The sequence below is a fragment of the Dipodomys merriami genome, unplaced genomic scaffold, assembly GCF_024711535.1.
Source record: "Dipodomys merriami isolate MVZ:Mamm:240054 unplaced genomic scaffold, mDipMer1.0.p SCAF_2, whole genome shotgun sequence".
NCBI classification, from domain to species: domain Eukaryota; kingdom Metazoa; phylum Chordata; class Mammalia; order Rodentia; family Heteromyidae; genus Dipodomys; species Dipodomys merriami.
The window spans coordinates 20,124,993-20,152,938 of record NW_027203381.1 but is presented as its reverse complement, the minus strand read 5'-3'; the positions used below and the strand labels follow the sequence as shown (position 1 = coordinate 20,152,938).

At 38.0% G+C, this 27,946-nt stretch overlaps 1 protein-coding gene across 3 annotated transcripts; it reads right to left on the bottom strand.

Moving 5' to 3' along the window:
* Positions 1-6: 6 nt before the first annotated feature.
* Hdhd2 (haloacid dehalogenase like hydrolase domain containing 2) lies at positions 7-27,725 on the bottom strand. 3 transcript variants are annotated; one of them, XM_070029206.1, is made up of 7 exons: positions 27,339-27,725; positions 22,921-23,031; positions 18,878-19,086; positions 15,678-15,762; positions 6,498-6,714; positions 3,892-3,955; positions 7-833 (listed from the first exon to the last, which is right to left on the bottom strand). In XM_070029206.1, exons 2-7 carry the CDS (start codon positions 23,019-23,021, stop codon positions 730-732), a joined length of 780 nt encoding a protein of 259 aa, XP_069885307.1. In that variant the 5' UTR covers positions 23,022-23,031; positions 27,339-27,725; the 3' UTR covers positions 7-729. The 3 variants fall into 3 exon arrangements, with proteins under 3 accessions (XP_069885307.1, XP_069885308.1, XP_069885309.1); XM_070029207.1 differs by having other exon boundaries at positions 27,614-27,725; XM_070029208.1 differs by lacking the exon at positions 27,339-27,725 and adding an exon at positions 20,164-20,279 and having other exon boundaries at positions 22,921-23,005.
* Positions 27,726-27,946: the final 221 nt, after the last annotated feature.

Here is a 27,946-nt window from a genome sequence, read left to right as displayed (position 1 = left end):
CATCTGTAAAATACTGATAGTTTTAATTTTACATAAAATTTCCAAAACAACTGTTACGCAGTATAATAGGTATCCGCAATGAATAGGTTATTAATGGAAATATTATTTTAAATTAAAATCGGTTTCTAAATTTAAATTAGTCATCTCTGGCTAATGAAGAGAAAGGAAGTCACCCGTGCTGGGAATACAACTGAAAGCCTCATTTTCAACATCTGTTAAAGCCACTTCACTAGATCACTTGTGCTGAAGGACACTTCATTTTGTTGCCTGTGTCTGGTGCTCCATTTGCACTTCTGCTCAGTTTCACAATTGAACTCAGTATTAAAACGAGAGCCTAACACATCTCTCAATATAGCATTTTATGACCTAAAAAGCACATTCAACCTTATTCAGACCAATAACCCCTCTCAGTTTCCATGGGGTGACAGCGGGAGCTTCTCCCTCCCTGCCTTTGGAACCTGATGAATATTTGAAAAGGAATGGCACAAATTCTCAGCTTGCCCTTTCTTTGCATCTCTTCTTATTTTACAATCTATAACAAAAGGGATTAGCAAGGCTTAGTGCGGTATGCAACTCAATACCTTTCTTTCTAATCAATGTATAAAATATAAGAGGGTTAAAACTAGATCAGCACTGGGCGGTCTATGTCTATGGATGCTGACGCTGAAATAAGGAATCCTTTCTAGACAAGAAGCTGGGTTTCCAGGTGCTTCACATTCACTTGATGGTTCAGAGTAAATGTTGCAGAATGTGGTCCACAGCCTGAGGGAAGCTCTCACAAGTCAGGTAGGGAGGTGGATTAATTTTTTCTTCATCTGCTGTTCTGTATTTCCCTGAAAGGAAGGTAAAGCCAATGAACAAAGACTATAGCTAGAAAGCCAAGTTGATCACAGCTAGAAGTAGCACCTGACTGCCACGGGACCACCCTTACAACTGCGGCAAACTAGCAGGTTTGCTTGTGAACCTGAGGCTTCAGGACACAAGGAACCAATGCAAAGGATGTCCCATCAGCATTTCTCCACATTCCCTGGTCTTTCACAATGGACAGTTATAGGAACCAGGTCAAGTTAAGTTTCCTTCAAATCACAGCTGATAAAATAAACCCCCTCTCCCTTATAGACAAGAATGGTGATTAAATCAATGGAATAAATGGAAGCCTTGACTTACGGAGGGGTGGTGTGGGGGGGGACAAACAGAGACCTCCACAGCTCCTGTGCTGCTGCCCAATGCAACCTTGGGAGCTGTGATCTCTGTTGGGGGTGGGAAGGGGAGAGTGATGGATGCCAGCTCCAGGCTGGAGGCCAACAGGACAGGCGCATACCAGGTGTCAAGTGTCAGGCACACTGCCTCACTCTACTGACTTTGGGACTCTAGGAAGCCTGTTGTTACTGAGCCTGGCACTCAGTTGGACACCCCAGTCCACAGGACTCCTAGCACTCTATAATCCTGTCTTTACCAGATTCCCAGTAATTTGTAACTATGGATGTGTTTTATGTCTGTCTCACATCTCTGAAAGCAGAGCTGCCTGCTCTCTTACATGTTCTAATGTACTCCCAGCACCTGGTATTATGACCAGCACGTAACAAGCACTCCCTGAACTTTTATTTATTTATTTATTTTGGGTGGGGTACGGTCATGGGGCCTGAACTCTGGGCCTGGGCGCTGTCCCTCAGCTCTTCAGCTCAAGGCTAATGCTCTATCACTAGAGCCACAGCGCCACTTCCGGCTTTTTTCTTTCTTTTTTTTTTTTGCTTATGTGGTACTAAGGAATTGAACCCAGGGCCTAAGGCATGCAAGGCAAGCGCTCTACCACTGAGCCACCTTCCCAGCCCCCTCCCTGAACTTTAAAATTTAAAATTTTATCTTTAGAGAATGAAAGGAAGGAAAAGAGGCAAAGGAGAGGACAGGAGGAGGGAAGGGAAGAAAGAAATGCAGAGCAGTGCTCCAGCTCTGGTCCAGGGGAAGGCAACTTGTCCCATAGCCCTTGTGCTACTCTAAACTTGCCTCACCCTTTGTTTCCTCATCCCTATTTCTGTGATCTTTTACTTATTCTCCTGCTTTCTTCAGTATTCTCTGACTAAATCGAGCTCCCCCAGCAACAGATTCATTGTGTTCCACAACTCTTTAGGATGCTTTGCTCAGCAAACATAAAACCTTCCTTCCACACGTTGGCACTGTGCTAGAGGATGCTTCCTCTCTTGTCCTGCTGACTCTGAGTTCTTACAGTGAAGGAACTGGCACCGAATGCACAGTTACTGAGGCATACCTCACTCACCCTGACACACTCAAGACACTTGTCCAGACCATGGTCCACAGTGCAACTTCCACTAGCTTTGTTTTGTTTTTCCCTCAAGCTTAAATCTCATGAGTGTAAACCTCTTGGCAAGGTTTCAACATGATCTCATGTATACATTAAAGACTAACTACTGCTTATACTATCTACTTCCTGGATCCAGTGGTCTGTCTAAGGGGCATGTATGTCAGTGCCTCTAAAGCAACCTGTGCTTCTGCATGAATGAATAGTAAGCAGTGGGAGGCTAGGCACTTCTGTAAGACAAAGAGCAATCCTTTTTTTTTTTTCTTTCTAGCTGGCTTTCACATGCTAAACAAATTCTGGTTAGGATAAACCAGAAGTTTTTAAGAGCAAATAACCAATCAATTATATACTGAACATCTACCATGTGCTGCCCACTGAGAAACAAACATGCTGATGATTACCCACAAAAGGTATATAGTACTGACTACGAATTAAAATATTTAGAATAAAGTTTGAACATGGGCAAGTAGAGCACTTGTCCACCACACTGGATTAAAATATATCTGTAAAGCTTCCATCCAAAGATAAACAATATAAATGGATCTGCTTTCATGAGAGGAACTTAGCTGCCTTACTAATTACACGTGTTAGTTGTGATACTGTTATGCTGTTTCACTTAGACTTACTCAAAGTCTCTGATTTAGGCTGGTTGTAACCTCCTGCTAGTTATTAGAAAGCAGAGCCAATGGAGACCAGCAGGGGAGACAAACCATTCCTGACACCGCACAGGTCCAGTTTGGATGGTGGGTACACATGTTTAGTTGTGTGAGCTAAAGAAAGGAAATGTCCATAGGCACAATACTCAAAAGCAAAAATAATTATTCGGGATTCTTCTCAATGATTAGAAGATAAAGTTGCAAAGGACAGGAAATCGAAAACAAAGAACAGGAGAGGCTGGTGAGCAAGGCTCATTTTCTTGACTTCTATCCTGTGTCCTCTTTCTGCTTATATAACAGGACAGTAATAATGTTCCTGGGTAGGTTGTGATCATTTTGATGGAGAAATCTGAAAAAAAATTACTGTTTTCATTCTGGAGTAACTGTCTGCAAGGCTCCAATGGTTTAGGCCTTGTCAAATGTTTCTTACTCAACTGTAGCTCTTTACATTTTCCTGTCCTTCCTTTTAAACTCAACGCAGTTTGTATGCAATCACATTTGCTTGGACACATGCCACAGCTACTTTCTCTAAAAGATTCCCTATGGTAACTCTTCCTTGACTTTGTTTTGATTGCACCAGAATCTTACACACTAGTCTGCACAGAGCTGGACTAACATGTAGGACAATAAACCAGTACACTGCAGCCAGAATACTGACTCCTCTTCAAGAAGAGGAGTCTTTTCCTTTTCCCATCAAGGATGGCTATCTCTGGGCAAGCTCTAGAATACTTCTATCTCTGGTCTTTCAAGCTTTGTATAGAATAGGCATTCTCTCTTTGTCTTTCCTATAATCCTAATCTCATGCTTCATGGTGGAAAGAAAAACCAATGTGCTTCTGCCACTTTGGCAAAAGCTGTTGTTTGTGCAAGTGTGAACTCTACCATTCAGTTTTTGAAAAGGCATAAAGAAGATACGTACCAGTTTTAACCAAGATGCCCAACATTCCGGCATTCTGGGCCCCACCAACGTCATCCCTGCAATCCTGAAAAAGCACAAAAAGGTGCTTAGTCCAGGGCTTCCAGTCCATTTACCAACAAACCCTACCAATGATTGAGTAGGCTTTGAGGGTCTCTTGGAAACTCTTAAAACAGAATCTTAGTAACGGAACTGAAAGCAGTGATGAGTCTTCATGCTTTGCCACCTATATATTCCCTTTCTCTTACAACAGACTATGCAAAATGGACTTCTATGCATTTGGTGGCTTGTACAATTAATAATCCAGCTGAAGACAATGGAGGAGCTAAATTCAGAAGATAGCTTTTCAGTGCCATGTCATATATTATTCTTACTTTCCATCCAGTTGGACACACCAGATAAGATCAAGTCAAATCAATATACTTAAACAGACCATGTTAATACTTAAACAGACAGCTGATGCTCACTTCCCACTTGGAAATCACAAACCACTCTGCAAAGGGAGCTCTTCTGTCTACTTCTTACTCAAGATAGGGATAAGAGCTGGGCACTGGGCACTCAAGTATAATCCTTACTCACAAGTGACTCAAGCGGCTGAGACCTGTAGGATCTCAACCAAGCCCAGGCTAAAAGCTGGACTGAAGGCATGGCTCAACTGGGAATGCTAGCCCTAAACAAGCCCAGAAATTGTGAAGTCCTCCATTCAAGTAATAATATTGGTGTGCACATACACACAAGAGATAAGGATAAAGACATTTGTGTGAGCTGGGTGTTGTGGCATGTTGCATATATTCAGCACTCAAAAGGCTGAGGAGGATCAACTGAACCTTAGAGTTGAAGGCCAGCCTGGGCAGCATGGTGATATCCATTTCAAAAAGCAGCAGCAAACTCAGGAAGCTGAGATCTGAGGATTGCGGTTAAAAGCCAGCCTGGGCAGAAAAGTCCCTGTGAGACTCTTATCTCCAATAAACTATTCAAAAAAGCTGTGGCTCAAGTGGTAGAGCACTAGCCTTGAGCATAAAGAGGCTTCAGGACAGCATCTAGGCCCTGAGTTCAAGCCCCAGGATAGGCACAAAAAAAAAGTTTTTAGTAGATGATTTATATTATGAAATACATTTATACAAGAGTATATGATGTTACTCATACATAAAACTGAAAACATTATCTTGCCCATGTAATTGTAAATCCTCTGTACAGTATTTTCATAATAATAATTAAAAAAATAAAAAGAACGTGAAAACTGAAAAAAAAAGCCGTAGCAAAATAAATACTTAAGTTCCTAAAACAAAACCTTCCAAACGAACAAAGTCAAACAAAATCAACAGGTACTTGATTGTTTTTGACAATGAATTCAAGTAAAAATTCTAGTCACATCCATAAGCCAGAGTCACTCATATCATGCCTGAAGAAATTTTTTTGCCTTTTATTGTTTAATATTGTTCAATAACAAGACTTAAAAATGAATATCTAAATGTCAAAATCATCAATCAAGGTCTAACTTTAAACTTTTTCTGTTTGCCCTGTTGAAGAAATGCGACTGGGGATATAGAGGAAGTAGGAAAGTGGGACACAGTGAACAAAGGAGAGAACAGGCACGCTCTTGGATAACAAAGAGACTTGAATACAGCTGCTGCATGACCCTCTCTCCTCCCATCCTGTCCCACTCAAGAGCCTCCTGGAGTCTTCTGTCCCAGAGAACCACCTCTTCACCTGGTTTGTTTAGGCAAAGGACTGCCAAGAGGAAAAGGTGTGACAGGAAGCTATGATCTCACCAATTCTGGGTAGATACTTAAAAAAATAGATAACATTAGGAAGACTGACACATTGCCACTATCACTGTAAGTTAAGAAAATCAGGCGGGAGTCCAGAGCCCGACCTCTACTTCCAGCTGTGCTACTAGTTAAATGTGGGGCCAGGTAGGACATTTGCCCTAGGATACAGTTTCCTAGTCTGTACAATGAAGAGGCTTGGATTAAATAATCCTGAAGGCTGTTTCCACACTGACTTGATATTTAAAAACTGGTGGCCATGGCCACCAACTTACCAGGAGGCATGTGACTCTTATTTCTCTTCCCCATCACAGCACATTTTTAAAATGTTTGCTTGCTTCAGCAGGGCAATCTGACAAAGTACTCACCACACAGGCCTTCTATGCATTTCAGTCTCAGTCATGAAATGCGTAGCCCTGCTACTCAAAGGGCTAAGCTCAACACCTTTTAGCTGTGTATGATATCCTGGTTGGGAAACTTTTTCAAATCTAATGCTAAGAATAATGTCAGACTTCTTAGGTACAGGTTATTCTCCATATTTATAATAAAAAAATTAAGACTGTATTTGAGTTTTCTTCAAACATATACAACATTTAATTGACTTACAATATTAAGTTGTCTTTGAATTATATATGTGCCATCAAATTATGGAGAACTGTCAGAACAATCAAAACTTCAGCTCTTTAGACGAATACCATTGAATATCTAGAGGAAAGTTTATTATTGGTAGCCACTGACTACTACCTTTATCATAAGCAACAAAAAGTGCTTCCCTAAACAGGGCTTTGAAGCTGGCTGCCTGGAACGAACTCAGGACATCCCCTGGGCTTTTCTACTTACATCTCCTATCATGACGGCCTCCTCTGGTGCATAGCCAGTGTCTCGCAATGCTTCCAGAAAGAATGTCTTCTCTGGTTTGCCCACTACTATGGCTTTGGTGTCAGTGGCATATTCTAGAGCAGTCACAAAGGGCCCTGGCCCCAGGGCTAAGCCATCTTTCCTCTTGTAATACCTGGCTTTGTGAATCGCTATTAAAGGTGCCCCATCTAGAAGTAACCTAGAGACATGAAAAAAGAAGAAAGGTGGGGGGGGGAGGTGGAGTGAAGGGACTAGTTAAAAATAGGCTTTTATAACTAAAAAAGAATGTCAGACTTACAAAGTGGTTTTCTTCACATTCACAGAAACAAATAGTTTCTTATTAACTTTTAATGACTTGCTGTCTTTTAATGAATTCACTTAGAACTGTTGGGAATTACACTCAGATACATAATAGAAAGGTGATAAGATTATTAAATTTGGGATTGCTTCAACCTTTTACCTTTAGTGGTTTCAGACACTCCAAATCGCCAGGGAAAGAGAATTAAGAAAACTACAGCTAAATAAGGCACTCAAGGGAAGTAGCTTAACTTAATGAGAAGAGTTGTTCCCACCTTCCCTAATGGCAAGCAGGAGGCTCCAGAGCACTGACAATACCACATGGTTGTTGCTGTAGTGACTTATGAGTGAACTCCTGAAATACCCCTGCTTGCTCTACTCCAAAATTTAAGTTTCTTTTTACTTCAGAAATTTAACTGAGAATTTAACAGAGCTTCTGCTTATAACTTAACCTGTACAAACTTTCTGACTGCTTCTGGTTGATGCCAAATCAAGACTGCTTACAAGGATTGCCTACAAAGGAATCCCCCTACAAGACAACAAACAAGAGGTGCAGAGAGTTTTCAGTTAGATAATGAAACACTACATATAGCTGAGCATCCTAAGGCAAAAATGTAATGTATCTCCTCCTTAAATCCACCACTTACTTCAACCCTGCAGCCTCCAATCCCACTGAAGTAGTCACACACTAATTATTCTCTCATGCAATAGAAGATATGATCTGTTTCTTAAGCTGCTTTTAACCAATGTAATAAATGATCTCACTAGCTTAATTTACTCTAGTCATCTCCTTAGTTAAAATATTTAGTATGTCCATGGAGGAAGAATTCATCACATCTTCGCCTATACAATTATGAGTAATTAAGCACTCAACTATGAAACTGCTAAATTATTCTTGTCAGTGGGCATAGAAATAACTTCCTGTGGGAGATGCAGAATTCAGACATTTATGATTAAATATTAAGTAAAACCCAATACTGGACTACTACAGGAGCTTACTGTTAGTTACTACAAATTGCTCATAGCACAGTACAAATCCTTCAGATTTACTCACAAATATTAATACAAACTAATTACTGAAAGCAGATCTTGGAATTCAGCATCAGAAAACTTGCAAAGCTCATCTGCTGTCCTTAAAAGAACCGTCATTAATAGAAACAAGACATCAAAGGGTGATTCACCTATTCTCCTCTTCCACTCTATCCCAATCCCATTTATTTGTTTCTCTACCACAGAACTAAAATTCTTTATGCAACAGACCTCAAAATTGCTTTCCATTTACACAGCTAAACTAAAAACTCATTTGATCTAGCTTTATTAATATTTTATTATATCTTAACTGGGGATGAGACTTATCAGCTTGATTGATGTGTCTACTTAATTCCTATGTTTTATTTTAGTGCCTTCCCTGGAAAGGCTGAACCTGCAGATCCACTACATTTCTCTAAGTGGGAACTGGTTTTGCACCAGGCTGGAGCAGACGGGCATCTCACAAAAATGACTCCTACACCAACCATTCTTCTCTGCATGTCATATCTTCACTAAGTCTTGGAAGACCAGAAGAATATTTATGATGGCCTGAAAAGAAAATGTTTTCTAGGTCACAAATTTAAAGGTCTTTCACAGTTAAATACTTTAAATATATATTTAAATATAGGTATAAATATAAGTGTATATATGTAAATACACTTACATAGATAAATATATAGCATATATTTATGTTATAACTGTAAATAAAACGGAGCCAGGTTTGGTGGTGCTTGTCTGTAATCCCAGTGCTTGGGAAGCTGAGAATGGAGGATAGAGAATTTAAAGACAGCTTGAACTCTATATTATAACTCTGTCTCACTAAGAAACTTTTTTAAAAAAAATAGACATTTAGGGGCTGGGAAGGTGGCTCAGTGGTAGAGTGCTTGCTTTGTATGCACAAGTCTCTGGGTTAGATTCCTCAGTACCACATAAGCAGAAAAAGCCGGAAGTGGCACCATGGCTCAAGGGGTAGAATATTAGCCTTGAGCTGAAGAGCTCAGGGACAGAGCCCAGGCCCAGAGTTCAGGCCCTGTGACTGACAGCAAAAAAAAAAAAAAAAAAAAAAAAAAAAAAGACATTTAAATACTTGGAATGATTTTATTATCTACTCTATCGGTAACAAAGGTTTGGTTATTTCCATTATCAGAAACAATACATTAGCAGGAAATCTAAAAATATTCTTATGCCTACTGAGGTGTAAAAAGAAAGTGAAAAAGGTAAATCCTGATACCAAAATCTCTGCCTATAAACTCTAGGTAGGTAAAAACAAACAAAACAAACAAAAAGCTCTCAGTAGAGCAGCAAGAAAAACGCTAAGGCGTAATTTAGATTCAGAGCCAAAAGGTTCCATTTCATTGTATACAAAAAAGTTCATCAAGATCCTATCCAACAGAATAAAAGTGAGTTTGATGACGCTCATATGTCATCTCAGCCACAGTAAGAAGCACAAATAGAAGTTGCATAGTCCAGGAGAGCTCAGGGAAAAAGTGAGACCTTATCCCAAAAATAACCACAGCAAAAGAGGATGGAGGTGTGGATCAGATGGGAGAGTGCATGACTAGCAAGCACAAAGCTCTGAGTTCCAATTCCAGTATCACTACCAGAAAAATATTTTACAAATAAATCATTAGAATGATCAAGTAAATGTGAGAAGTTTGCTGAATAAAAGCCTAATATACAAGAAATCAATGAAATTTCTATTGTTAGCAATAGCAGTTAAAAATAAAATTTAACAAAATACTATTTACATTAGCATCAAGCAACATGAAAAGCTAGGATTAACCAAAAATTCTGAAACACACAACCTAGAGACTACAAAACACTGATGTTTAAAAAAAATCTTAAATAAATGGAGAAATTTCATTTTCATAGACTGGAAGACACATTATAATCCAGATGCAAATTCTACCCAAAGACATAGATTTAAGAAAGTACCAACCAAATGTAGAACAGGCCTTTTACATGAATATTTAAAAATTCTGATTCCAAGCCAGGTGCCAGTGGCTCACGACTGTAATCCTAGCTACTCAGGAGGCTAAGATCTGAGGATCGCAGTTCAAAGCCAGACCGGCAGGAAAGTCCATGAGACTCTTATCTCCATTAAACCACTAGAAAACTGGAAGTGGCGCTGTGGCTCAAGCAGTAGTGTGCTTGCCTTGAACTGAAGAGCTCAGGAATAGCGCCCAAGCCAAGAGTTCAAGCGCTATGACCGACAAAAAAAAAAAAAAAAAATTCTGATTCCAAAATTTATATGAATAGCTAGGATAACCTTAAAGAAAAATAAAGTTGCTCTATAACAAAGCCACAAATGTATAGTCACTTGATTTGTGTCAAAAACACAACTCTTAATTCAGAGGAAGATTAATATATATTTGTAATAAATATTTCTGGAACAAGGAATACTAATAGAAAAAAAAAAGAACTCTTAGCAGGTTAGAGTCCTCTCTGGAAAACAAAGGATTAGTAATAATTCAAGTAGATCCTATAGCTAATTGTTAAAGGTAAACCAACCAATAAGGCTTATGGAAGAAAATATAGTATCTTCCCTTGGGAGACAAAGATGTCTTGAATGAAACAGAAGAAAATACTGACGAATTAGACTCTATCAAAACCAAGAACTTCAGGTTCTTATACATGAATAGAGTGAAAAGACAAGCCACAGGCAGGTAGAACATCTACAGTACATAGACAGAACCAAAGACTTGCCCACAAAACACATAGAAAACCTAAAAATCACAGAAAATAACAACCCAATCAGAAAAGTTAAAAGATTTTCATGAGTACATCACAAAAGTAAATGTCCAATGGTCAATAAGAATGAAAATTTTGAACTCTTATTTGTGCTAGCCAAGAACATGTGACTTAATATAGTCACTTTAGAAAACTGGATGGTAATGTTTAAAAAGCTAAACAATTACCTTTTCTCTAACAATTTTTAGATATATACCCAAGAGAACTGAATGTATATATGCTCCAAAGATATGTAGAAGGATGTTTACAGTTTACTTATTCATATCAGCAAAACTGGAAATAAACACCCATTAACAGCAGAATTGTATAAAATTTATAAATAAGGTACTATACAATGATATAAAATACATAAAACAAAAAATGAAGTATTGCCACATATACAACTTGGATAAATCTCAAAACCATAAACAGATGTGACAATTATAGGATCTCATTCATATGAAGATCAAGAACTGGCAATACTAACAGAAGTCAGAGCAGTTCTTTACTATGAATATAATGGGGGTTCCAAAATATTCACTGTGCTTGTTATACCTTAATTTAGAAAAGTTGCTAACAGATTTATTTTTGTGGCTTACTTCCCTGAAACTTATTTCAAGTAGCAAGAGTTGTCTCAATCATAAAAGAAAATCCTAAAATTACAAAATAATGGCTGCAACTTGAATATTCAACTCAGTTGTATATTCTGACTTTCAAATTTGTGCATGTTTCTTTATCTGCCTATACAAATGGAATGCTCTATATATCTCAAATTATGAAAATTACTCATGTCAAAAGTTTTTTGTATTTTTATTTTCTGGACTTTAAGAAGATTAAAATAATAGTCAGAAATGGGAAAAGCCCATAGAAACATTTGTAATTTGACCTTGTTGCTACAGTTATGAAATTCCTGGTGCCCTGGGCTCTATAAAAATATTTCAGAAGTTACTATACAAATTCATTAATAACAGAGGCCCTCATTTTCAACTCTTTTCTCCCTTTCTCTTCTTTCTTTACTAAAAAACTATACTGGAGTAATAAACGTGATTTTTTCTTAACAATGACATGTCCTCAAGCAAGCAATATAAAAGTCAACAGAAACCATTGTGATAAGAATCTCTTCCCCACCACTAAAAAAAAAGCAGCCAAAATCTGTCCAACTCTGAAATATACTGGAGGACCCTCAGACCCTATAACATGGACTCGCAGACCCTATAACATTAGGAAGGATGGTCATTAATAAAGCTTCAAAGCATTATTCTTACCAAGGCTTCCTCTATGTGTTTAAATGTGAAAGTTGTAGTATCTTTGATCTTTAGATATAACAGCATTCTACTAAGCTCCTCTAGCAGTTGCTCTTAATTTAGGAGAAAATATTTAAAGAAACAAAAATCAAAACACAATCTTCAAACTTTTCTAAGTTAAAGAGCTCCATACTAAAACTCTTTTGAGTTGATGAGTGTTCTTTTTTGAGGGGAGAGGTAAGGGGAAAACCAGTTCTGGGGCTGAAACTCAGGGTGTGGGGTGCTATATACCTGAACTTTTTCTCAAGGCTAGCACTCTACCACTTGAACCACAGCTCCACTTCTGGCTTTTTTTTTGCTGGTTTACTGGAGATAAGAGTCTCATGGATTTTCTGCCTGGATTGGCTTTGAACCATGATCCTCAAATCTCAGCCTCCTGAGTAGCTAGGATTACAGGCGTGAGCTACCGGCACCTGGCTACAACTATGCTTCTAAAAAAAAGAAAAGTAAGGAAAAGACATTAATATTGCTCAAAATCATAGTCTCAGAAATTTAACTTCAAAGGCCTGAAAATAGCCAACAGGAACTCAAGGTAAAACAATCTATTGTTTGTTAAAATGGAGCATGATATAATGCTTAAATGTAATTCAGAATATTTAAGAATAGAAAAAAAGAATAAAGAAATATAATTTGTTAGATTTTTTTCTGTTTTAAAATTTGGTGGTACTGAGGTTTGAACTCAAGAGCTTTGTGCTTGCTGGGTAGGCACTCTCTCCCTAGAGCTACCCCTCTGGCCCTATTGTTAAATTTAAAAAAGTAAACTACCACACATTATACATAGGATTTAAATGTTCATTTTTATACATGTAAGTGCATAGAATCAAAGTGCTGAACAAAGCATTAACTATGATTCTCTTTAGGTGGAAGAATTTAGGTAATTCTTAATTAATTCTTTTTGAGCATTTAAAGCTTACCACAAGGCTTATTATTTTGTGATTAGAAATGTTTTACTCTTGTTAATAGTAAGTTCAGGTTAGATTATTCTGTGGTCTGTTACCTACATAATCTTCCTCCTAATACTGATCACTAAATTTAATTATTATGTGTCCATTACTTAAATGCTTAAATTTTGTATTTCTATCGCCGATCAAAATTTAAAAAAACAACAACAACCAACAACTAAATAAGCTAGAAATACTGCTGTGAAAATAAAGTAAATCTATGGGTATTTATATTGATGAATCATACTTTTATCTAAGGAAGAAAGAAAATATGAGTGTAAGTGATAAAAACATGCAAAAATAGTATTATATATTGTTTAGGAAACCTATGTGTATGTACTACAAATACAGAGATTAAAAAAGGGAAAACTAAATTCACAATTCAAATACCTATGGGGCCTACTGGTTGACAGGTATATATGAGAATAGGTGAATATAAGAATTCCTTATTTTTTTCCCCATTTTTGGTTCAATATAAAAGGAAAAAAGCTAGCAATGATGTTAGGTTTGCATGTTTTAAATAATCCAATCACAAATCATACTCATATTCATTCTTCATAACTCGTTCATATTCTTTTCCCAAATTAATTTATTAAAATCATTGTCAATTTCATTTGGGTATGAAAGACATAAGTAGATGTGTTATACATTTTAGGGGGCCACTTCATTAAAAACAGTATGTAACAGAGTGTAGTATGAAGGATGTATCGTACTTGATGCAACATGCCCCTAATACTGGCAAGCACGGAAGCTATGCAATGGTCTTTAACATCCAACATTTATTCTCATTATCAACCTGAATAGTAATTTAATCGGTGGTTCATTTGAGATGTCTATATTTGCCATATACAATCCAGACAGCTGCAGTCACTAGATGGAAGGCACAGTCTCTGTGGAAACATCAATATGCAAACAAGGGCAAGACCTAAAATCCTTGTTAACTCTCCATCCAGCTGTTAACTGCATTTGTGAAATTGGAGTTGACTTATAAGTGCACTGTAATGCTTTAAAATGTCAGGTTTAAAAGAATCAATGTGGTTAGGAAAGTGTACTAATTAGACAGCATCTGAGCAATTACAAGTCAGTATTATGTCAACATAGATTTTTATTACTGTGAGTCTACTACTCATCTAAGAGACCTCTAATTTCCTATTAAACATGTCCTTCCCAAGTAACTAGCTAAAAATCAATGAATACTTTCTCTTTGAATTCTATGGCTCAAATAATAAAGAAAAGATAGTAACGGTAAATTCAGAAGTAAAAATACTAGTTCAAATGAAAAATGACTTTGGGAAAATGGCACTGTGACTCAAGTGGTAGAGAGCTCTCCTTGAGCTAAAGAGCTGAGGGATAGCGCCCAGATCCAGAGTACAAGCCCCACGATCAACCAAAAAAAAAAAAAAAAAAAAAGAAAAAAGAAAAATGACTTTGGTATACTTGTAGCCATACTCAGGGAGCAAACAGGATAATCTCCATAAGAAACAAAAGCAGGGTAATTGAAGTAGGTGAAAATAAGAAAGTTTAGTATCGTATACTCCAAACAACATTTTCAAGCAATGTGGCATAGCAGTGGATGTCCAGGCAATAACCATGGGAAATGAATTTTAAACAAAAGTGAGTATCACAGTGACTCACAGTCACAAATGAAAGTCCATTAAGTAGTTGTAGTTTCCATTAACCAAGGATCTAAACTAACCACACATGCAATGAAGGTGTCTGTCCACCCTAATCTGGCCACACAGATTTTCTGTGAAGACAGCCATTTTCAAGATAGACAACAAACAATGTGGCCACGTGTATCAACGTGATATTGTTTTTAAAGATTCCTGCAAATATTCTAATTCTAGGACATATATATATATCTATATATATATATCAAGAAATAAATTCTACATAAAGTAGTTTAGATTGATTCTTACTGATTATTGTATGGATGAGAAAAATGGTTTGTATAGCTACTAAATACAAAAAACACTAAAAAATTACTAAATATTAAAATTAGCTAATACTAAGCATTTACTAAATACTAAAAAAATATGAAAAATGTTCTCCACTCTCTCTTCTTCATCCCCTAAACAGTATTATCTAGCATGCTGTAGGGACATTACTGAAATCTCCTGTCATTATTCTGGTATAAAATACTATGATCAGCTGGGCACTGGTGGCTCACACCTGGTGGCTACTCAGGAGTCTGAGATCTGAGGATCGCGGTTCAAAGCCAGCCCGGGCAGGAGAGACCGTGAGACTCCTATCTCCAATAAACCACCAGAAAACCGGAAGTGGCGCTGTAGCTCAAGTGGTAGAGCTCTCACCTTGAGCTGAAGAGCTGAGGGACAGCGCCCAGGCCCAGAGTTCAAGCCCCATGACCGACCAAAAAAAAAAAAAAATACTATGATCATTCACAGAAGGATTTATTTGAAAGTGTGGTCAAATGTGCAACTCTTTCTACAGCATGGTTCTAAGTGGAGGATGGTACACATTTATTGTTGTTAGTAGATTAGCCTGGATGTTACTTCATTTAGAGATCAGCATTGTCAATGGAGAACCACAGGAGGAATAATAAAAGATATTACCGCTACCTTTATTTCTTTTTGTCAGTCCTTTTCTGATAGCTGTAACACTAGCAATTTTATTATGAATTTCTGCTCCAAAGTATTGATTCTAAGAACCAGAAAAACCCCAATGTTCATCACATTATAATATACCAATCATTAAAAAAAAATCGAAGTCAAGGTAGTAAACAATATTACTTGATGACAATCTTAAAGGTGATTTTGAAGATTTCTTTTCTTATATCTAACCTACATACCCAGAAAGTAAAATAACAAGTTAGGTGACAAAAAATAAGTAGCTAGATTTACCGGAATGCTTGATTCAGAATTTGATAATGAAAATGTTCTGGTGCCAGGCCTATGACCACAGCATTAGGATCACTTGTTTGTATTCCTGAAAATAAAACAAATGCAATTGCTTAAATTTTTTAAAAGGCAATAAAAGGCAATGTCACATTTTATAACAAAGTGATCTTAATCAAATACACATTTTTGTTATAGCCATAATCAAAAGTTTGAGAGATTTTCTTTCTCAGTGCACTTTGGAAATATAAGAACAGAGGGTTAGGGGAGAAGGTCTGCTAATTTTCCATATTCTGTGTAGATATTCTTACAGTTACTCAATATCTAGAAAATGGGAACTGAAAATTGTAAATCGATGGTTGTCAAACAAGTAATTTCTAACTTTGAAATGCTTTACTGATTATAATCAACAAGGACAGCCATGAGTTCCCTATGAACTATCAGATCAATAGCAACTGATAAGGGACTGAGATTCTACAAGGCAAGAGAAATTAGACTTTTTATTTGACAAAGCCGAAGTTGACACACTAACAATAAACATGGAAAAGACTGCAAGTTGTACAGTTTTAAGACCTATAATCTGATAACGGTACTTCAGATATGAGAACCAAATAAGCACATTCCCCATCACAATTGTGAAGTCTGATTAAAAGTTGTGTAGATTCTCTACATGTCAATTACTGTACTTCTCTCTTATTGACTACAGATGTCCAAGTTTTTAAAAATTCTTTCTTACTAGTTGCCATGAGAATTGGGTCATTGGTTTAAGTTTGTTGAAAGAACAAGCTAAAACTGTTGGCTATTGAAAATTTTTAGTGTTCTTTTCATTATATGTATATAACAATAGAACAAAAATATTCAATATTAACAAAGATATTTCCATTCCCTCAAAAAATCCATCTTTTTGGGTCTTTTCATATATATTGCAAGTATAGTTCTATACTGAATGACAAAAATTTCTCCTAGATTAAGGATTCTGCTCCATTTTATATGGAAACTACAAGAATCTGGATATCATACAAGTAAAGTCAATAAGAGAAAAATCAAATTAAAAAATTGTTTTTTAGTTCTTTAGCTCCCTTAGAAGCAACACTATCTTGATTAAACATGTGTTTACAGTCATGATTTTTTTTTGTTGCCTGGTTTCTGCATGCCATTATCATAAAATAAAAAAACTCACTAGCCCCTATAGCATGCTCAGAGCAATGCTCAGCCTCACACAATAAAGGTATGTTTTCTAGACTTCCTTGCAGCTAAGGGATAAGACTTAAGATCTGTCAATCAGAAACCTTCAGGATCTGAACTGGGGCAATAACACAAAATAAAGAAGTAGGAAGAATGGACCCTGAGCAAGTGACTACTGATTCTGTTAGATTCTAAGACTGAAGTGCCTATGACACCAACAGGCCCAGCTAGAGGTCAGTGCTGAGCTGAGACAGGAACTGCGTAAGATTAGTTCTGTGCAGTATGTTCACAATTTAAAAAAAAAAAAAAAAGTTCTATGGGTGACAATGCACATTGTGTCTGGCTGCACAGCCCTTTTGACTAACCCTCCAGTTTTCCAGTCACTCAAATAACCCTTTTTAGGAAAATTTCCAAAGTTGTATAAAAGTAGAAAGACCAGTTTTATGAGCCTCAATACACCTAACATCCATTTTTCATAACCATCAATATTTTGCAAATGTGTAAGACTCTGTATACTTCATATTTTCAATAACTCTAATTTATGAGGATTACTTCTTATCAGGAGACAAAACTTTTTTTTTTTTTTTGCGGTTAGGGGGGCTGAATTCTGGGCCTGGGGCGCTGTCCCTCAGCTCTTCAGCTCAAGGCTAGTGCCCTACCACTTGAGCCACAGCACCACTTTCGGCTTTTTTCTGCTTATATGGTGCTGAGGAATCGAATCCAGGGCCTCATGCATGAAAGGCAAGCGCTCTACAACTGAGCCAACTTCCCAGCCCGAGACAAAACTTTGCATTGTTACTTGCTTTTCAGCTACAAATCACTCAATTTTGTGGATATATTATGATAGTCAGTCTATATATTATATTAGTCAGTCTACTGAGTGAACATTTGGGTTGTTTCTAATCTTTTCATCATTACAAATTAATGAATACCCTTGTTTATATAGCATTGTGTAGCTTTGTAACTACATCTCAGAAATAGTTTCCTACAAATGCTACTTTATATATAATTGTTAGCTACTACCACATCCTTTAGTATAGAAACTGTATAGTCCCCTAAGCACTTAGATCCTCATAAAACATTTTTAGTTTAATTCAGCAAGTTAGTTTGTTTCTTACAAATAAATATGACTGATATACTGTTGTTTCCTATTAGCATAAGCTAATAGGAAAATTATAATTTATATAGTAAAGTTATAATTTATATATTTATGTTCATTTTTGTGTCATTTCACTTGGAATATCATTTATCAAAAAAAGGAATTGTGGCAAAGCTCAATAAAATTATGACACTATCCCACAGTTGCTTTTTTCCAAAGAAAAAAATAATTTTCTCTTTATTCTTTTCTCTTCACTGCAAAATATATTTACATTATTTGTAAATCTTCACACTATCCAGATGACATCTATTTTGAAGGTGGTCTAGTTTTATCTCATTTAATCAAGTTAAAGAATAGCTTCTAGATTGTTATAATACTCAAAGTAATTCTCCATTGAGTTTTATTCAAACTCATGGCTCATGGTGGATTATGAAACTAATTTGGAGGGCTCTATATAGCATCAAATATCAAACAAGCAGGCAAACCAAATAGAAAAATAGAACATATTTCCTATAGTAAGTAGGGTAAGTACTACTTAAGCTATAACACACATACATATATGTAGTGGGTTATTATATGTTTCCCTTTCTGTGTATGGTTAGTCAAAACAGATCTAAGAAATACCAATTCAGATTCAAACTGTTAGTACTGTACACCATTTCAATAATAACAAAGGAAAATCAGATTAGACACTTCTGTTTCCTTTTTTTGTTTTGTTTTTTGAGACAGAGTCTCACTATGTAGCTGAGGCTGGCCTATAACTCACTATGTAGTCCAGACTGGCCTCAAACTTGTAATTCTCCTGCCTCTATCTCCTTAATTACAGGGATATACCACCAAACTCAGTAGAATACACTCCTCTTATGAGACTTATATGAAGATGTGAAGGGCTTATTTTTAAAACTTTCCAAAATTCTCCTACCTTTAAAATCAGATAGGGCTCGATCATCAACCAGCAGCATGGGTCTGACTTGTTTCTGCTCCACTAAACTTCTTGCTGCAGTCAGGGAAGTGAATATTTCATCTTCAGAGATATCAAACTCCAATTTTTTCAACCTTTCTAATAAATCTTGCTTGCTCTCTTTGGTAGTATTGGTCACAAACCTAACCATTACAGAAGAACCACGCAATCTGGAAAAGTAAAATTCAGAAGTCACTGACAGCTTTTGCAATCCTAGATCATGAAACCTCCGAATTTAATAAACCTGTGCCAAATGTTAGTAGACAAATAAATATATATATAAATATGTACATGATGACTATGTATGTATTTGTGTATGTAATATATGTGTATGTATTTTTGTTTTTATTTTTAACGTTTTTATTGTAAAAATACTGTACAGAGGGGTTGTATGTATTTTTGAAAGAGGATTTCACTCTGAAGGTGATGATTCTTGGGATCTATTGTCTCAGCTTCCTGAGTGCTGGGAGTACAGGCATGCACAACCACTTGAGATAAAATGTGGTTAACAATTATTTTCTGATACAATACTCATCTCTTAAAACTGAGAAAATTGAGGAGTTACAGTTAAGTGATATGCCAGTTTAAGCATATGCATCTTTGCTAGCAGTGAGATTAAGATGAAATTTTTCTGTCCTGGGACAGTAACTAATCACTGTACTAAGGGAATAGAAGATGTCCCTGAATTTTATTAGAGAACATAGTAATGAGTTATTACATTCATAAACACAAAGTAATTGGGTACCTCAAAGAAACATTTCATTTTTATAGATCAAAATGGGTTTTCCAGTCAGATACAGTGGTACACAACTACAACCCCTCCACTCAAAAAGCTAAGGCAGGTAGATCATGAGATCAAGGCCAATCTGGGTTATATAAAGGGAATATGTTTAAAAAATTAAAAGGGGAGATGGGATGTTTCCCCTTGAACTACATACATGATTGGTTTGACTCTAGGATCTGGTTTTGAAATCTAACAACATAATATCACAGAAAGAATTAAAAATAGCTTATCCTTCTTTAAAAATAAACTTTTTATTGGCCTACAGTGCTGTAATCCAAAACAGAAAAATAATTTTATTTTTTAATTTTGAATAGCCTGCCTTTTATTTTATGCCTGTGCCAAAAGGCCATTAGGCACAAAAACATGAACCATAATTTAAAACAAACAAGCAAACAAAACAGAAGAGATTTTTAAGTAGTCACCCAAAAAACATTAAATAAATTTATATGATTAAATAACTCACTGTAATCATGATTACTTCTATAACATCTGTGTAGTAACTTCTCCGCAAAACACATTTGCAGAGAATTTGGTCATTTGTCTTGCAAAAGAAATTGATTGCTTCAACATAGTATTATCCTAAAAATAAGAATGAAATAACCATATCATTTTAAATGAGTTTTTTAAAAAAAACTTTTTATTTTACTAGTCCCTCAACTTCCTGTAGTCTATTTGTTTCCATAGAAACCAAACTGTCAGCATCAGTACAGTTTCTCTGGGAGGAAAACCTGCCAAGGCCTTTAACAGAACAATGTATAAGCTCCTAACCCTTAAAAGGTAAGCTCGGTTTACAGTTTCATACAGATGTCACTGTCCAATAGAAATAAAGATCTTTCAATCCAAATCAGAGAGCTCATTTTTAAAGCTGTAAAAGTTCTGTCCATAGAATCAGTTGGCATTCATCCTTACTCTTAGAAAGCCTAAGAGGCACACCATGTCAAGGTGTGAAATTCTAACTACGTATCTCATTTTCTTTTGCCTTTAAGCAACATGCTGTCTACTATTTCTTCACACACAAAATGAACATCAGAACCCACAGCTTTCAACTGATACTAACATACACGTTGTTTACTTATGACATCCGGAAAATCCATCGAGGCACAGTGAGAAGTGAACAAAAGAAGTTTGTTTACACTATTTACACCAGAAAAGGGTCTTGAGACTACCTTGTCCTGGGCTAGATACCCAGAACCAAGACAGCCTCAATCACCAAATGTCCAAAGCTCCCATAGGCAGCCCCAACCTTTATTAGACTTATGACCTCCGGAGTGTGAGACAATCCATCGAGGCATAGTGAAAGGTGAACACTATTTACACCAGAATTCTTTCTGGTAGTCCTGAGACTACCTTGTCCTGGGCTAGATACCCAGAACCAAGAGCAGCCTCGACTACCAAACCTCCAGTCCTCCAATAGGCAGCCCTGACCCGCCGACCTTTATTAGTTGGTCTGAAAACCACCAAAGTAGTCGGTCTGTAAACCTCCAAACCTCAGACCTCCAAAGCTCCAAAGCTCCAAAGGGGAAGGCTTTTCCCTTTCTGCTCCACTGCAGGCCTCTCCACTCTCCACGGGCCTGCCCTGCTCTGCTCCGGGAGGCCTCTCCACAGGCCTCTCCTAGAGGAAGGCCCCAAATGGCCCTCAGAGGAGGCCCCGAATGACCCGAGGAGGCCCCAAATAGCCTCTCAAGGAGGCCCCGAATGGCCTCTGGAGGAGGCCCCGAATGGCTTCCTTGGGAAGTCCCGAATGGCCTCTCAAGGCTTTCCCTGTCCTGCACAGGCCTGTCCTGCACAGGCTCCAGCCGACTTTCCCCTCCTGCCTTTCTCCCTCCATTTCTCCTCCTCTCCTTCCTCTGCACTCAGTTTTTTTCCTAAAGGTTTTTCCCCTAACGGTTTTCCAACTGCCATTCATGCTCCTCCCCTAACTGCCAACTGTCCAATCACTTCCCGACAGCTCACCATGTGGGGCTCAATGCCCCACCCCTCCAGTAGCATGCTCCGCCTCTCTCAGCGGCTTGCCCCACCCCATTTCAGCGGCGTGGCACGCCCCTCCGGCAGCATGGCCTGTGGGGCGGTGACTTCAGCCTCTTAAAGCCCGGCTCTGTCTGGCAGCCGGGTCTATGGAGCAGCAAGGCTTGCCTCTTGATGCCCCGCCCCCTCCAGCAGGCCGGGCCATGGGGCCACGATGACTATTGGGCCCCGCTGCTTATCAGGGCCCCACGGGTTATTACAGTTTCTATTTTTTGGTGTTCCAAAGGAAAAAGTAAGCATACTAAGAGAGGGTGGGATCTGCATTAATTTTTTCCCCTTACACCTGCCACTGTGATACTTGTCACAGTGACAGTGTTTTCCCATTTAATGAATGACACAGTCAACATTTTAAGGTCAGAAAAGAATAAGCACCAGGTGTTAAGAATTGCTGATTTTTAAAACCTCACTAATTTTTGTTGGAATGAAGATGTTTAATGTCAATTATTCTGTGATTATTGTTTTTCAGGACACCCAAGGCAAACACATACAGTTCCCTTTAACATACTTTTCCTCAGTTTGTACCTAGATTTGTGTTTGTGTTTAGTATAATTGTACACTAGAAATAAGATAGTACCTAATCTTTGGAATCATTAAATTTAGTTGATAGAAATAATTTTACAATTTCAATTTGTTTAGTCAAATTTTATTTATTTACGTATTTATTTATTTAGCGTTTTGAGGCAGAGTCTTGCTGAATAGCCTAGGCTGGCCTCAAACTCACAATTCCCACTGCCACCTCCTCAGTCAAACTTTATTTTCAGCAGATGCATATTCAAAGTCAGATTTTAGGTAACATAGGAAGAGGCCAAACTATGCCTGTGTTTTGTTTGGATTCCAGGATTCATTCGAGATCTTCCAATGTTATTTACTCCTAATTTTAGTTAGCATTCTCATTCCAAAATTACAATACTTAAAGTGCATGCATGAACATTTGCATGAATATGCTCGAGCACATACACATGCACACACACACACCATGCCTGCACATACACATAGAACAAAAAGAACAAAAGGCCAAATCTAATAAACGCTTGGAGAACAATATTTGGAGGATATACGGGAACCAAAACAGTTCCTATATATATCGGTAAGCTGGTGAGATGCCATCTAAAGGCCATCCATTTAGCTAATGATCTGCCTTGGTGAAATGGCACTTACAAACATATTTGTCAGCTGAACCTAGAGGATAGCTTGCCTTTTAAGAGCTTCCTGTGCGCCTGGCACAGCTGCATCTTCAATGTGAAGTGTGCCATTGAGATCCACCAAAACAGCTTTTAATGCACGGCGTGCTGCCATCCTTCATTCCCTAGGAGAGCAAATAAAATTAAAAATACAGTTTAGGAAACAATGGACAATTAAGAACTAGTAAGTCTTCAAAAATATCATTTAAATCCAGAAAAAGATACTGCTTAATTGTTAAACTTCTTCTCTCAGAAAAAAAAAATGTTGAACTTTCTTCTTTGGTGATGTGAGATACTGGGAGCTCTTTGTCCATATGCCATCCAACATGGCAGTGGAGCTGGATGATTAGAATGCTTTCATTGTATGTAACCAAGGATGAAGAAGACTTGTTAATATGAAGTATTCATCCACCGAGGCTTTGGAGCAGATTATTCTCATTTTAAAATAAATTGTTCGCCAAGATTGTTTAAGAATCCTGAAAGTAAATAGTAACATCTCTTTTAGCATTTCACTTCCTATACTTTTTTAAGCCCTAGATGACATATGAACAAGGAGTCCCAGTATCTCACATCACCAAAGAAGAAATTTCAAGTTCCTTACTAATTTTAAAGTATGAAAATGTTTTCCTTAATTTATACTGTGCAGTTTTCCTTTTCTACATTTTTTGTTCAAATGATTTCTACTGTGAAGTATAACATATAGAGAGCTTAAATATGGTTTAAATATAATCAGTAAGGAAGTGGGTGAGGATGGTGCTTGATTTATAGATTTTTTAAAACAACCTATTAATTAAATGATTTTCTTTCTATTTAGTTATTTTTCTAAGAAAATGTCAGGCATACCAAAAAATAAAAAATATCTAACTACCTCATTTATCCATCATTCAGCTCCAGAAATGATAGATATATTTGAAGCCCTATGTGTATCTTCTCTCATCCAGTTCTCTTTCTCTACTTTCTCACAAAAGCTGCCCTCTTGAGTTTTATATATCTATCCCAAACCTTTTATCAATGGTGTTCTGTGAACATGAGCAACTTGCTTCATTATTCAACATTATCTGAAATGTGTCTCTATGTTAACACAGGTAGCTATTCATTTTCACCCCTGAATAAATACTTCATAATTTTTCATAATCATGAACATCCAAATCGTTTTAAATATTTTTGTTATACCACAGTGCTTCTATGAACAACCCAATACATCTCCAAACAGACACATAGGTGAGCATTTCTCAAGGGTCTTACTGAGTTCTGAAGGTATATGCTTGCCCTTACCATCGAGTTGCTTTGTGCATTATGTATGTGTTCAGCCTTAGTGTAACAGTAAAGATGAAAGAGCAATGTCCTTTATAAGTGAAGGCATAGGGCTAAATCTCAGCTAGAAAAAACTAGGAGAGGGCTGGGAAGGTGGCTCAGTGGTAGAGCGCTTGCCTTGCATGCATGAGGCCCTGGGTTCGATTCCTCAGCACCACATAAGCAAAAAGAAAAAAGCCGGAAGTGGCGCTGTGGCTCAAGTGGTAGAGCACTAGCTTTGAGCTGAAGAGCTGAGGGACAGTGCCCAGGCCCAGAGTTCAGACCCCACGACCAGACCTCCCCCCCAAAAAAAACCCCCCAAAACAACAACAAAAAAAACTAGGAGATGCAGGCAGACAATTACTATGATTTGTGGGGGGAGGGGGTACGGAGGTTATGGCATCTTACTTTGGGAAGGATGGCAGGTGAGAAGAAGACCTTTCTCTCCTACCTAGCTTCCTGAGATACAACTGAGAGCTCAGAATTGGTAGTCAGCAGGGTTAGGGGTTGGTTTTGATTCTGCTTCATGTTTATGGTTTGATGTTGGCAAGTTTATCCTTTTTGATCCTATGTTTCTCTTCAGTACACAGTGTGAAGAAGCAAGATGGTGCCATGATTTCTATCTATTGCCTTCAGTCAGGAGATATGAGCTGGAAGAATCAATGTATGGCATTATCCCCCTCAAAGCTTTTTCTCCTCTTCACCTGGGCTTGCTAAATCCACTGCATCCACCTCCCAAAGCAGTCTGAAAAATTCTGGATTGCCCAATGTTATCCTTTGAAATACTGTTCTCCCTTAGATGTAGTTTTGCCAGGAGGTGAGAGGCGGCAAAGATTGCAGCTAAATATCTTTGCAGCTTCTGACTTTTAACCCCTTTGGCTCCTCCTATTTCTGCTAAGCATCTTTCTCAGATCCTGCTCCCACCCCAAATCAGACAAATTCACACATAAAGAAAACCAGAGTGAGCCTCTGAACTGAAGCAAACTTCTGGTGAGCTCTGATCACTGATTAGTATCATAACATACAAACACATACAAAAAAAATTCCAAGTACATTAAATAACCACAGTTGAGATAAAACTATACAATTTTTTAGAAAGAGGACTATGTTTAGGACCGGAGGATGAAACACTGTTTTAGAAATGGTTTGTAAAACAAGATATAAAAAGCAGAAATCATAAAAAGGCAGATATTCAACTGTATTTTAAAAGTACCACAGAAGGAATGAAAATATATACAAGAATTTATGTTTAACACATGAGAAAGGACAGGAATGTAGGAAATAGAAATGATAAATATTAAGAAAAAGACAAGGCTAGGTGCAGCAGCTAACATCAGGAGTCTGGATTCAGAGGTTATCAATTAGACAAGAGTCCCAGGGAAATGTTAGTGGGTCCAGTCTCAACTAGATGCTGGTATGTTTCTAGCTACATGCATAGGATGATGCATGTAAGAAGATTCAGGACTGAGGATGGCTCAGAAGGGGAGGTGATAGGGTGTAGGAGACAACAACTATGATGCAAGAATCCCACTGAAAAAGAATTGAAGCACAAAAAGGCCAAAGGCATGATTCAAGTGGTAAAACGCTTGCCTAGCAAGCTCAAGAACCTGAGTTCAAACTCCAGAACTTCTGAAAAGAAAAGAAGAACCTCCCAATATACAAGTAGCATGAAACCTCAAGTCATGCTTCACAAAAAGAACAAACCTGAATAGCAGATAAAGATGCTAAAAACTCACTGGGAAAAAACATAAAACAAAAAATGATCATTGCACCAAATCAACAGATTGGTAGAATTTAAGTCTGAAAATGCCAAGGGTGGCCAACAGGCATTCTTGCATAGTATTAGTGAGAAAACACCAGTAAAAGCATTTCAGAAATTAGTTGGGCAACATTTACCCTAACAATTCTACTCTTGGGCATTGTATCCTTGAGAGCTTCTTTTACATTGTACCAAGAGATAAGAACACAAATGTTCACAGCAGCATTGTTTATAATGCCAAAAACTGGAAAACATACAAATGCTTATCAACAAAGGATGAGTAAACAAACTATAGTATATCCACTCACAGAATACACTGAAAATTAACGAAGTATATTTAAATTTGTCACTGTAAGACTACTCTCAAAAACCTACTTCAGGGTCAACAGAAGTCAGGAATAAGTACATGTATTTATGGTTTGTATATATGTGTATGTTCATAATAATCAAATTTAGTAATGTGTGCAGGTGTTAAAACTGTGAAGAGAAGAGAATGGTTATCAAAGAGTAAGGATACTGATTCCCTACAGGGGATAGAGAACAGGCATAGATGAAGAAAATTCAGGGAGCTTCTGAGGTCTGGCAGTGTTTTACTTCTTGACCTAACTAGTGAGTATGTAGATATTCTTTATTATAATTATTAGAAATTTACCTGCATGTTATATACTCTTGTGTAGAAGACAATAAAATTCATCCTATTATAGTCAGTCATAGTTCATTTAATATAGTTAAGCAACTAAATGAGTTCTATTATATTCTCAGCAATTAAAACTCCCACCCCCAAAGCTTTGGGAGTTTTAAGAAAGAATCTTTCATAATGTATCTACTGGAAAAAAATAGCAAAAGAGTGCAGGACAAAAAATAAAAAGAGCTTTAATCAAAATTCAACTGCAAAATCCTCCTTTTTGTAAAGGTCCTCATGTCATTCTATTCTGACTCTTCATTGTGACCTTGAAATTTCAAGGAGGGGGAACAGCTTGTGTGTCAAAAGACTAAACTGTCTAGGGTGTTAGTCTGGATGAAAGATTCTTTAAAATACACTGCACTACAAAAATAAACAGACGAGCAAAATGAAGACAAAGCATTCTCACATAAATAGGAACAAAGATGTTTCTTTTTAAAAAATCCAACTTTGATGAGACAACCTAAAGTCCAATAAAATTATGTTAACTCTGAGGGTAATTAAAAGGATAAAATAGAAACAAGACTGGGGGAAAAAAAGAACTATATATAAAAGTCCAATTAATGAGGCGATAGTTTTAATCTGTATTGAATGATCCACTAATCCAGGCTGACGGGGTAGTGGGGACGGAACGCTGGCGTCCAAGGACAGTTCAGGGCCAGATTTCCTGGAGGGACCACCACGCAGTCGCTACCCACCTGGGGAAACCTCGGACCAGAACAGCCACCTTACGCACACGTGCGGGAAGCCAAGCGGAGGCTTCTTTGCGCACGCGCAGGAGGGGCCACAGCGGGGGCGGCGTCCTCTCAGAGCCTGCGCACGGGTTGGCGCAGACTCCGAGGGAGGGCGGTGGCCTAGGGACGCCGCCGATCTTCCCGGGCCCTCCTACAAGAAATGCCGCTTCGGGAAGACAAGCGGTTAGCACCCCGCCTCTTCCTATATCATCAATGCACTCTGCTGCGTGGCTCCTCACCCCCGTTTCCCTCACGCTGTCCTCAAAAAACGCCAGTCCCGCGCGCCGTCCAGAGTCCCGCCGCGGGCCTCGAGCGCGTCCGGTCACTGCTCGTAGGATGCCCGGTGGCTGAGCCTGGGCGCCCCGGAAGTCCCGCCCCTCTAAGAGTGCTTCCGCTCAGGTTAGGTATTGGGGCTGCTCCGCAGGGCACGGGTCGGCCGCCCGCGTCCTTCGGTCCTTCGGCAGTCCCGAAAGCGCCCAGACGGAACCTCTCCCTTTTTTGGTGCTTCGGGCCGAATGAGGACCAAGGGTGGTAGAATAACTTGGTTGGCGTGCCTCCACGTCTCTTACGCT